The sequence below is a fragment of the Papio anubis genome, chromosome 17 (genome assembly GCF_008728515.1).
Source record: "Papio anubis isolate 15944 chromosome 17, Panubis1.0, whole genome shotgun sequence".
Lineage (NCBI taxonomy): Eukaryota > Metazoa > Chordata > Mammalia > Primates > Cercopithecidae > Papio > Papio anubis.
The window spans coordinates 49,011,514-49,023,323 of NC_044992.1; the positions used below are offsets into that span (position 1 = coordinate 49,011,514).

At 48.5% G+C, this 11,810-nt stretch overlaps 1 protein-coding gene across 1 annotated transcript; it reads left to right on the top strand.

Annotated features, from left to right (window-relative positions):
* Positions 1-1,040: 1,040 nt before the first annotated feature.
* Positions 1,041-11,666, top strand: KLHL10 (kelch like family member 10). Its single transcript, XM_003913047.5, has 5 exons — positions 1,041-1,387; positions 4,905-5,394; positions 8,775-9,392; positions 10,894-11,043; positions 11,252-11,666. The coding sequence occupies exons 1-5, from the start codon at positions 1,194-1,196 to the stop codon at positions 11,624-11,626; spliced, it is 1,827 nt and encodes a 608-aa protein (XP_003913096.1). The 5' UTR covers positions 1,041-1,193; the 3' UTR covers positions 11,627-11,666.
* The last annotated feature ends 144 nt before the right edge of the window (positions 11,667-11,810 follow it).

The following is an 11,810-nucleotide window of genomic DNA, read 5'->3' on the forward strand; positions in this document are numbered from 1 at the left end:
CACTCCAGCCTGGGCGGCAGATGACACCCTGTCTCAGAAACAAAAACAGAAAAACCACACGGCTGGATGGGAGGAGAGATGAAGGAGCCATAAACTGAATTCTGTTAATCACCCAGCAGGTGCTCTGTTAACTAGGCCATTCCTCATTCCAGAAGAAACTGAGTGACTAACCCATCCAGGGGACTGGGAGACCCGGGACAGCTTTCTGAAATGTAATCAGCGTTGGCTGGGCACGGTGCTGAGCACCTGTAATCCCAGCTACTCAGGAGGCTGGGCCGGGAGGATCAAGCCTCAAGTGGGAGGATCCTCAAGTGGGAGGATCACTTGAGCCCAGGAGGTGGAGGCTGTAGTGAGCTATGATCACACCACTGCACTCCAGCCTGGGTGAGAGAGCAAGACCTGTCTCTAAAAAAAGAAAGAATTTAATTAATTAATTTTTTTCTTTTTTTTTTTTTTTGAGACGGAGTCTCTGTCACCAGGCTGGAGTGCAGTGGCACAATCTCAGCTCACTGCAACCTCCACCTCCCGGGTTTAAGCGATTCTCCTGCCTCAGCCTCCCGAGTAGCTGGGACCACAGGCATGTGCCACCAGGCCCAGCTAATTTTTCTATTTTTAGTAGAGACGAGGTTTCACCATGTTGGCCAGGATGGCCTCCATCTCTTGACCTCGTGATCTGCCCACCTCATGCTGGGATTACAGGCATGAGCCACTGCACCTGGCCTAAGAAAGAAATTTAATCAGCTTTACTTCTCCCTTCCGCCTCAACTGACTTGGATTTCCTTGAGTTCGGTGTCTAGGGAGCCAAGTGTTGGGCTGTGGAAGGTAGACGGATGCTCCAGGAATAGAGACCTGTATCAGGTGAGTAACAGGAGCTGGAATCAATAAACACTCAGTGGTCACGGTTCTGTTCTGAGTTCGAGGACACAGAAAGAGGCATGAGGTGGTTTTCAGCCTAAGTGGGGTGGTAGGGGAGAGGAGAAGGAAGCGGACAAGTCCAGGAGGCAGTTCCAGAACCTGAGAGCACAATCCTGCGTGATCTCACTGCAGGGCCAGGATTCTGGAACTTGAGTTGCCTGATAGACCCTATACGAAAGATGTAGTAGGGAAAAGAAGCGACAGCTGGCTAAAGGGGCCCCCCACAACCCTCCCCGACACCCTAGGAGAGCAGCCTCTCTCCGCTGTCCCAGGGTGCCATGGAGATGGAGAGCGCGGCGGCCTCCACACGTTTCCACCAGCCTCACATGGAGAGGAAGATGAGTGCGATGGCCTGTGAGATCTTCAACGAGCTTAGACTAGAGGGCAAGCTCTGCGACGTGGTCATCAAGGTCAATGGCTTTGAGTTCAGTGCCCATAAGAACATCCTCTGTAGCTGCAGCTCCTACTTTAGGTATAACAGGGTTGCCAAATTAAGCCAAAGGGGTAATTGGGCTCATTTTGAGACACTTTGATCCATTTTCTGGTTCCCACTCCACCACCTTAACTTTAGGGACACTGTCAAAGCTCTGGGCACCTTAAAAATTTTTTTAAAAAAATTTTTTAGAGATAAGCTCTCATTCTTTCACCCAGGCTGAAGTGTAGTGATGCAATCATGGCTCACTGCAGCCTTGAACTGCTGGGCTCAAACGATCCACCTACCCCAGCCTCCCAAGTAGCTAGGTCTACAGGCACATGCCGCTACGTCCGGCTACTTTTGAAATGTTCTATAGAGATGGAGTCTCGCTATGTTGCCCAGGCTGGTCTTGAACTCCTGGCCCAAAGCAATCCTCCTGCCTCAGTCTCCCAAAGTGCTGGGATTACCACCATGCCTGGCCAACTCTGTGGTCCAGGCAGGAGCTCCTGCCTGGCTCCTTTGCCTTCTGAAGAGGCATGACTAGGGTCAGGGGCTTTTTTCTCCGATTTTTTTTTTTTTTTTTTTTTTGAGATGAGTCTCACTCTGTTACCTGGACTGGAGTGCAATGGCGCCATCTCAGCTCACTGCAACCTCCGCCTCCCCGGTTCAATCCATTCTCCCACCTCAGCTTCCTGAGTAGCTGGGATTACAGGTGCCCGACACCACGCCAGGCTAATTTTTGTATTTTTAGTAGAGACAGGGTTTTGCCATGTTGCTGAGGCTGGTCTCAAACTCCTGACCTCAGGTGATCTGCCCGTTTTAACCTCCCAAAGTGCTAGGATTACAGGCATTAGCCACCACGCCTGGCAAGATCTGATTTTTCTTTTTTTGAGATGGAGTCTCGCTTTGTCCCCCAGGCTGGAATGCAGTGGTGTGATTTCGGTTCCCTGCAACCTCTGCCTCCTGGGCTCAAGCGATTCTCCTGCCTCAGTCTCCCAAGTAGCTGGAATTACAGGCTCCCACCACCATGCCCAGCTAATTTTTGTATTTTTATTAGAGACAGGGTTTCACCATGTTGGTTAGGCTGGTTTGGAACACCTGATCTCGTGATCCACCTGCCTTGGCTTCCCAAAGTGCTGGGATTACAGGCGTGAGCCACCACGCCCGGCCTTTAAGATCTGATTTTTCAACTGGATTTCAACTAACTATTGGTGGGCTTTCATCTTTGATTCTCACCTAAACCAACCTTTGGGAAGGTTGGACATCCCTACTGGATTTCAGATGACAATGCTACTTCAGGGACCCCCCTCTACTCCTATCCCAATAGAGACCTTTTCAAACAGGGTGATAAATTAACAAGGATTAAGGGGATGGGAAGGAGGATGAGGGGGAAACACCCGGGAAATAACAGAAGGAAAAGGGAGTTTGGGCTAAAACCACTGTAACCCAGGAGGTAGAAGGACTATTTTGTTCATGAGCTGAAAATGTTTGAGTAATCAATTCCAATGAAGATATGATTGATGTATCCTACCTGTTGCTAAAACTTCTCATTCATGTAGACCCTAGAGCAGAATCCACAATTTATTTTTTATTTTTATTTTTTTGAGATGGAGTCTTGCTCTGTCACCCAGGCTGGAGTGCGGTGGCACAATCTCGGCTCACTGCAATCTCTACCTCTCGGGTTCAAGTGATGCTCCTGCCTCAGCCTCCCGAGTATCTGGGATTACAGCTGTGTGCCACCACATCTGGCTAAGTTTTCTTTTTCTTCTTTTTTTTTTTGAGATGGAGTTTTGTTCTTGTCACCCAGGCTGGAGTACAACGGTACGATCTCGGCTCACTGCAACCTCTGCCTCCTGAGTTCAAGCAATTCTCCTGCCTCAGTCTCCTGAGTAGCTGGGGTTACAGATGCCTGCCACCACACCCAGCTAATTTTTTTGTATTTATAATTGAGACAGGGTTTCAACATGTTGTCCAGGCTGGTCTTGAACTCCTGACTTCAGGTGAATGGCGTGAACCCGGGAGGTGGAGCTTGCAGTGAGCCGAGATGGCGCCACTGCACTCCAGCCTGGGCAACAGAGCAAGACTCCATCTCAAAAAAAAAAAAAAAAAAAAGGTTTTTTCCTCCAGTCATTTAAAATGTGAAAATCATTCTTAATTTGTGGGCAGCAGGTGGGCCAAATTTGGACAGAGTCCATAGGTTTGCAGACCCCTGCTCTAGCAGAAGAATTTGATCTCTAAGACCACATTTCCTTAAACTTCTTACAAAAAGGAAGCAAAGGCCAGGCATAGTGGCTCATCGGTGTAATCCCAGCATTTTGGGAGGCCGAGGCAGGTGGATCACCTGAAGTCAGGAGTTAGAGACCAGCCTGACCAACATGGTGAAATTGCATCTCTACTAAAAAATACAAAAATTAGTTGAGTGTGGTGGCGCACACCTATAATCCCAGCTACTCAGGAGGCTGAGGCAGGAAAATTGCTTGCACCCAGGAGTCAGAGGTTGCAGTGTGCCAAGATCATGCCATTGCACTCTACCCTGGGTGATAGAGCAACACCTTGTTTCAAAAACAGAAAACAAAGAACAATGAATAAAAAGAGAAACATTCCTATTCTCATGAAGTTTACCCTCTAGAAGGGGAAATAGGAATTAAATAAGTAAAATGCATATAAAATCATCATCCTGGGCATCACTTGAGCCCAGGAGTTCAAGACCAGCCTGGGCAATATAGGGAGACTCTCCCCATCCCAATCTCACATCTTATATGAAAATAACTTTTTTTTTTTTTTTTTGAGATGGAGTCTCACGCTATCACCAGGCTATAGTGTAGTGGTGTGATCTTGGCTTGCTGCAACCTCCGCCTCCCAGGTTCAAGCGATTCTCGTGCCTTAGTCTCCCAAGTCGCTGGGACTACAGGCACGTGCCACCACGCCCAGCTAACTTTTGTATTTTTGGTAGAGACAGGGTTTCACCATGCTGGCCAGGCTGGTCTTGAACTCCTGACCTCGTGATCCACCTGCTTCGGCCTCCCAAAGTGCTGGGATTATAGGCGTGAGCCACCACGCCTGGCCCAAGAGACCTGGGTCTTACTCTCAGTTCTAAATCTTAATTTCTCTATCCACAAGGTAAGAGTGACCAAAGTCAAAGTTCTTTTTTTTTCCCCAACCAAGATGGAGTCTTGCTCTGTCACCCAGGCTGGAGTGCAGTGGCTCGATCTCGGCTCACTGCAAACTCCGCCTCCCAGGTTCCTGCCATTCTCCTGCCTCAGCCTCCAAGTAGCTGGGACTATAGGCGCCCGCCACCACGCTCGGCTAATTTTTTGTATTTTTAGTAGAGACGGGGTTTCACCGTGTTCGCCAGGATGGTCTCGATCTCCTGACCTCGTGATCCACCCGCCTCAACCTCCCAAAGTGCTGGGATTACAGGCGTGAGCCACTGCGCCCGGCCCCAAAGTCAAAATTCTTCTTGTCCGCTGTATATAGCACATGCCTGCACCCCGCTTCCTGAGGCCATTTCCAATGTACTCACCTAACAGCAGAGAAATGTTTCCGTGGCTGCCAGTTTCTTTCTTTTTTCCAGAGCTTTGTTTACAAGTGGCTGGAACAACACTGAAAAGAAGGTATACAACATCCCTGGCATTTCTCCCGACATGATGAAGCTGATCATTGAGTATGCATACACCCGGACCGTGCCTATCACACCGGACAATGTGGAGAAACTGCTTGCTGCCGCGGATCAGTTTAACATCATGGGTATCGTCAGGGGTTGCTGCGAGTTCCTCAAGTCGGAGCTGTGCTTGGATAATTGTATCGGCATCTGTAAGTTCACAGACTACTACTACTGTCCTGAGCTGAGGCAGAAGGCCTACATGTTCATACTGCACAACTTCGAGGAGATGGTGAAAGTCTCTGCAGAATTTTTAGAGCTCTCGGTCACTGAACTTAAGGATATCATCGAGAAAGATGAGCTCAATGTCAAACAGGAAGATGCTGTATTTGAGGCCATTTTAAAGTGGATTTCTCATGACCCCCAAAATAGAAAGCAGCACATTTCAATTTTGCTTCCTAAGGTCAGTGTTCACTCTTCATTCATTTATCCCAGAGAGATTGTCCTAAAAGCAAAATTCAGACGTATGACAGATCCCAAGGCTGTATTTACATATCCTTAGATAGAAGGCATCTACTATTCTCTGGAATTTTGCAACTGTCTTTTCCCTTGGCATTACTAGTTCTTTTTACCTAAGTTATATTCTTTGACCAAAATCCTTCCTGGTGGTGGGGGAAGAAGAGAACCTTCAGAATAATTCTAGGAGGGGTGTGGTGGCTCACTTTGGGAGGCCAAGGTGGGAGAATCACTTGAGCGCAGAGTTTGAGGCCAGCCTGGGCAACATAGGTTATAAAAATTTTAAATTACAAAATTTGACCAGGTGCAGTGGCTCACGCCTGTAATCCCAGCACTTTGGGAGGCCGAGGTGGGGGGATCACCTGAGGTCAGGAGTTTGTGACCAGCCTGGCCAACATGGTGAAACCCGGTCTCTGCTAAAAATATTAAAATTAGCTGGGCGTGGTGGTGCGCACCTGTAATCCCAGCTACTCAGGAGGCTGAGGCAGGAGAATCACTTGAACCTGGGAGGCAGAGGTTGCAGTGAGCCGAGATCATGCCATTGCACTCCAGCCAGGGCAACAGAACAAGACTCCATCTCAAAAAAAAAAAAAATTTAAATTTAAAAGTTAACCAGGCTGGCTGGGCGCGGTGGCTCATGCCTGTAATCACCACTTTGGGAGGCTGAGACAGGCAGATCACGAGGTCAGGAGATCGAGACCATCCTGGCTAACATGGTGAAACCCTGTCTCTACTAAAAATACAAAAAATTAGCTGGGTATGGTGGCGGGTGCCTGTAGTCCCAGCTACTTGGGAGGCTGAGGCAGGAGAATGGCATGAACCGGGGAGGCGGAGCTTGCAGTAACTGAGATCGCGCCACTGCACTCCAGCCTGGGCGACAGAGCGAGACTTCGTCTCAAAAAAAAAAAAAAAAAATTAACCAGGCTTGGTGGTGCATGCCTGCAGTTGCAGCTACTGGGTGGGAGGCTGAAATGGGAGGACTGCTTGAGCCTGGGAGGTCAAGGCTGCAGTGTGCTGTGATCGCCTCACTGCAAGCCAGCCTGGGCAATAGAGTGAGACCCTGTCTCAAAAAAAAAAAAAGCCGGGCGCGGTGGCTCACGCCTGTAATCCCAGCACTTTGGGAGGCCGAGGCGGGTGGATCACAAGGTCAGGAGATTGAGACCATGGTGAAACCCCGTCTCTACTAAAAATAGAAAAAAATTAGCCGGGCGCAGCGGCGGGCGCCTGTAGTCCCAGCTACTCGGGAGGCTGAGGCAGGAGAATGGCGTGAACCCGGGAGGCGGAGCTTGCAGTGAGCCGAGATTGCGCCACTGCACTCCAGCCTGGGCAACAGAGCAAGACTCCGTCTCAAAAAAAAAAAAAAAAAATTCGAAAGTGCTGAAATTCCTTTCAGCTTTTTTCCTTCCTATGAATTTCTCCATACCCAAGGTAGAAGCTGAATTAGAAACCAAATCATGGCTGGCACAGTGGCTCATGTCTTTAATCCTAGCACTTTGGGAGGTGGAGGCGGGTGGATCATCTGAGGTCAGGAGTTCAAGACCAGCCTGGCCAACATAGCAGAACACTGTCTCTACTGAAAATACAAAAATTAGCTGGGTATGGTGGTGCATGCCTGTAATCCTAGCTACTCAGGAAGCTGAGGCAGGAGAATAACTTGAACCCAGGAGGCGGAGGCTGCAGTGAGCCGAGATCACACCACTGCACTCCAGCTGGGCAACAGAGTGAGACTCGGTCTCAAATTAACAAAAAAACCAAAAAAACAAATCATGACTATTGCACACAATTGTTGTCAGTTGGTGCTAATCAGCATTATTTTACATATACAGACATACTCAATTACTGAACAATTACCATGGTTTTTCCTGGTCTAATGGTACTGACCATTGGCCAAGGAATGGGATTGCTCTGTGGCCACTTGAGGTGCCTTCTATCTAGCTTATTCTCAGCTTCCAAATGTATATACCACCTTCCCAAAATGACTATTTATTTATTTATTTTTGAGAAGGAGTCTCACTGTCGCCCAGGCTAGAGTGCAGTGATGTGATCTCGGCTCACTGCAACCTCTGCCTCCTGGGTTCACGCCACGCCATTCTCCTGCCTCAGCCTCCCCAGTAGCTGGGACTACAGATGCCTGCCACCACACCCGGCTAACTTTTTGTATCTTTAGTAGAGACAGGGTTTCACCGTGTTAGCCAGGATGGTCTTGATCTCCTGACCTCATGATCTGCCTGCCTCGGCCTCCCAAAGTGTTGGGACTACAGGTGTGAGCCACTGCGCCCAGCCGACGACTATTTATTTTGAGACAGAGTCTCACTCTGTCACCCAGGCTGGAGTGCTGTGGTGTGATCACAGCTCACTGCAACCTCCACCTCCTGGGTTCAAGCAATTCTCACGCCGTAGCCTCGAGAGTAGCTGGGACTACAGGCACGTGGCACCATGCCTGGCTAATTTTTTTTCTTCTTTTTTTTGAGATGGAGTCTAGCTCTGTCGCCCAGGCTGGAGTGTGGTAGCGCAATCTCGGCTCACTGCAACCTCCACCTCCCGAGTTCAAGCAAGTCTCCTGCCTCAGTCTCCTGAGTAGCTGGGATTATAGGTGCCTGCCACCACGCCCAGCTAATTTTTGTATTTTTAGTAGAGAGGTTTCACCATGTTGGCCAGGCTGGTCTCAAATGCCTGACCTCAAGTTATCTGCCCACCTCGGCCTCCCAAATTGCTGGGATTACAGGTGTGAGCCACTGCGCCCCGACTGATTTTTTTTTTTTTTTTTTTTGAGATGGAGTCTCGCTCTGTGGCCCAGGCTGGAGTGCAGTGGGGCGATCTTGGCTCACTGCAACCTCTGCCTCCCTGGTTCAAGCGATTCTCTTGCCTCAGCTCCCTGAGTAGTTGAGATTACAGGAACGTGCCACCATGCTCAGCTAATTTTTGTATTTTTAGTAGAGATGGAGTTTTGCCATGTTGGCAAGGCTGGTCTAGAACTCCTGACCTCAGGTGATCCGCCCGTCTTGGCCTCCCAAAGTGCTGGGATTACGGCCGTGAGCCACCTCACCTGGCCCCAATTTTTGTATTTTTAGTAGAGATGGTCTTGCTATGTTGCCAGGCTGGTCTCAAACTCCTGGCCTCAAGTGATTCGCCTGCCTCGGCCTCCCAAAGTGCTGGGATTATGGTGTGAGCCTCAAAATTGACTATTTAAACTGTGACTTATACATTTCAAAAACAAACCAAAATATTTCCAGCAATTCAAAGGCAGATTGTAACATGGGGGTTAAGGATGTGGGATTTCCTGGCACCCTCACATCACCTGAATGACTTTCTGCGTTTGCTTCTTAGGTTCGCCTGGCCCTAATGCATGCTGAGTACTTCATGAACAATGTTAAGATGAATGACTATGTCAAAGACAGTGAGGAATGCAAACCAGTCATCATTAATGCCCTAAAGGCCATGTATGACCTCAACATGAACGGACCCTCTAATTCTGATTTCACCAACCCACTCACCAGACCCCGCTTGCCCTATGCCATCCTCTTTGCAATTGGTGGCTGGAGTGGTGGGAGCCCCACCAATGCTATTGAGGCATATGACGCTCGGGCAGACAGATGGGTGAACGTTACTTGTGAGGAAGAGAGTCCCCGTGCCTACCATGGGGCAGCCTATTTGAAAGGCTATGTGTATATCATTGGGGGGTTTGATAGTGTAGACTATTTCAATAGTGTTAAGCGTTTTGACCCAGTCAAGAAAACTTGGCATCAGGTGGCCCCGATGCACTCCAGACGTTGCTATGTCAGTGTGACAGTCCTCAGCAATTTTATTTATGCCATGGGAGGATTTGATGGCTATGTGCGTCTAAACACTGCTGAACGTTATGAGCCAGAGACCAATCAATGGACACTCATCGCCCCCATGCACGAACAGAGGAGTGATGCAAGCGCCACAACACTCTATGGGAAGGTAAAGGACCAGGGTGGGAGGGGAAGATGTGGATACAAAGTACAAGCCAAGAAATGATACTGCTCTTTTTTGGGGTGGATGGAAGACGAAGTGGCAGTATTCACTTGGAGTACTCATTCTTTCTTCAATTGACAAGGTGACTAGTTGCAACTTTTATTTTGCTTATTAAAAAGTAATGCGAGGCCGGGCGCGGTGGCTCATGCCTGTAATCCTAGCACTTTGGGAGGCTAAGGCTCCTGATCACTAAGTCAGGAGTTCGAGAGCAGCCTGGCCAACATAGTGAAAGCCTGTCTCTACTAAAAATACAAAAAATTAGCCGGGCCTGGTGGCGGGCGCCTGTAGTCCCAGCTACTCAGGAGGCTGAGGGAGGAGAATCACTTGAACCCAGGAGGCAGAGGATTACAATGAGCCGAGATGGCACCATTGCACTCCAGCCCAGGTGACAGTGCAAGACTCCATCTCAAAAAAAGAAAACAAAAAAGTAATGCAGGCTGGGCTCGTGGCTCACGCCTGTAATCCCAGCACTTTGGAAAGTCGAGGCGGGCAGATCACAAGGTCAGGAAGTCAAGACCATCCTGGCCAACATGGTGAAACCCTGTCTCTACTAAAAATACAAAGAATTAGCTGGGCATGGCGGCAGGCGCCTGTAGTCCCAGCTATTCAGGAGGCTGAGGCAGGAGAATCACTTGAACCCGGGAGGCGGAGGCTGCAGTGGGTGGAGGTTGCAGTGCGTTGAGATCGCACCACTGCACCCCAGCCTGGATGACAGAGCAAGACTCCCTCTCAAAAAAAAAAAAAAAAAAAAGTAGTAATGTGGCCAGGCCTGGTGTCTCGTGTTTGTAATTTCAGCAGTTTGGGAGGCCAAGGTGGGCGGATCACTTCAGGTCAGGAGTTTGAGACCAGCCTGGCCAACATGGTATTCTCCAGTAAAAATACAAAAATTAGCCAGGTGTGGTGGCACGCACCTGTAATTCCAGCTACTCAGGAGGCAGAGTTTGCAGTGAGCCGAGATAGCTCCACTGCACTCCAGCCCAGGCGATAGAGCGAGACTCCATCTCAAAAAATAAAAATAGGCCGGCAGTGTATCATGCCTGTAACCCTAGCACTTTGGGAAGTAGATGGGGGTGGATTGCCTGAACTCAGGAGTTCAGGACCAGCCTGGGCAACAAGGTGGAAACCTCGTCTCTACTGAAATACAAAAAATCAGCAGGGCGTGGCAGTGTGCGCCTGTAGTCCCAGCTACTCCGGATGCTGAGGCAGGAGAATTGTTAGAACCTGAGTGGCGGAGTGAGCCGAGATGGCCCAACTGCACTCCAGCCTGGGTGACAGAGCGAGACTCCGTCTCTAAAAATAAATTTTAAAAAAGCAATGCATGCACATATGAAAAAAAGAAATTCAGATTGTACAGACTGGAATTAAGTGCCCACTACCACCACACATATATCCTTTTTTTCTACTCCCTAGAGTGGGAATTTTAATAATCTTGGAACTCTTCACACAGGTCTACATATGTGGTGGGTTTAATGGAAACGAGTGCCTGTTTACAGCGGAAGTGTACAACACTGAAAGTAATCAGTGGACAGTCATAGCACCCATGAGAAGCAGGAGGAGTGGAATAGGCGTGATTGCTTATGGAGAACATGTATATGCAGTAAGTTTACTACTACAAAAAAAACCACATTACCCCTAGAATTTGTATTAGTAAATGGGTTTATGCTACTGTTGGTATTTGAAAAGCTTTTTTTCATGGAAGATAATGGAAGAGGGAGTTATGAAATCACTGGTACCCCCAACGAGGGCTTCCTCAGTGAACAGAATCAATAGTTAGCAGTCAACCGTGTTTCTTTTGCTATCCACAGGTAGGTGGCTTTGACGGAGCTAATCGACTTAGGAGTGCAGAAGCCTACAGCCCTGTGGCTAACACTTGGCGCACAATCCCCACTATGTTTAATCCTCGTAGCAATTTTGGCATCGAGGTGGTGGACGACCTCTTGTTCGTGGTGGGTGGCTTTAATGGTTTTACCACCACCTTTAATGTTGAGTGCTATGACGAAAAGACCGATGAGTGGTATGATGCTCACGACATGAGCATATACCGCAGTGCTCTGAGCTGCTGTGTAGTACCAGGGCTGGCCAATGTTGGGGAATATGCAGCTAGACGGGACAACTTCCCAGGATTAGCACTGCGAGATGAAGTAAAATATTCTGCTTCGACAAGTACCCTACCTGTATGAGCCTCTTCATTTAGCTAATAAAAAGTCTAAGCAATAAGAATTAATTCTTTTTTTTAAATAAATGCAGTGTTTAAACTTTGAAGAGTATTGGAAAATGTTCAACTTAAGAGAGCCAATGGTTGGATGAATGAGGGAGTAGGAGGGAGGGAAGAAGGCAATTATATCCAACAGTGCATAAAGAAGA

Bases quoted from the DNA above. Each gene is read 5' to 3' on its own strand.
- KLHL10 (XM_003913047.5), top strand. From the start codon at position 1,194: ATGGAGATGGAGAGCGCGGCGGCCTCCACACGTTTCCACCAGCCTCAC. The intron at 9,393-10,893 runs GTAAAGGACCAG...CTCTTCACACAG, and splicing joins CCACAACACTCTATGGGAAG to GTCTACATATGTGGTGGGTT. The intron at 11,044-11,251 runs GTAAGTTTACTA...TGCTATCCACAG, and splicing joins ATGGAGAACATGTATATGCA to GTAGGTGGCTTTGACGGAGC.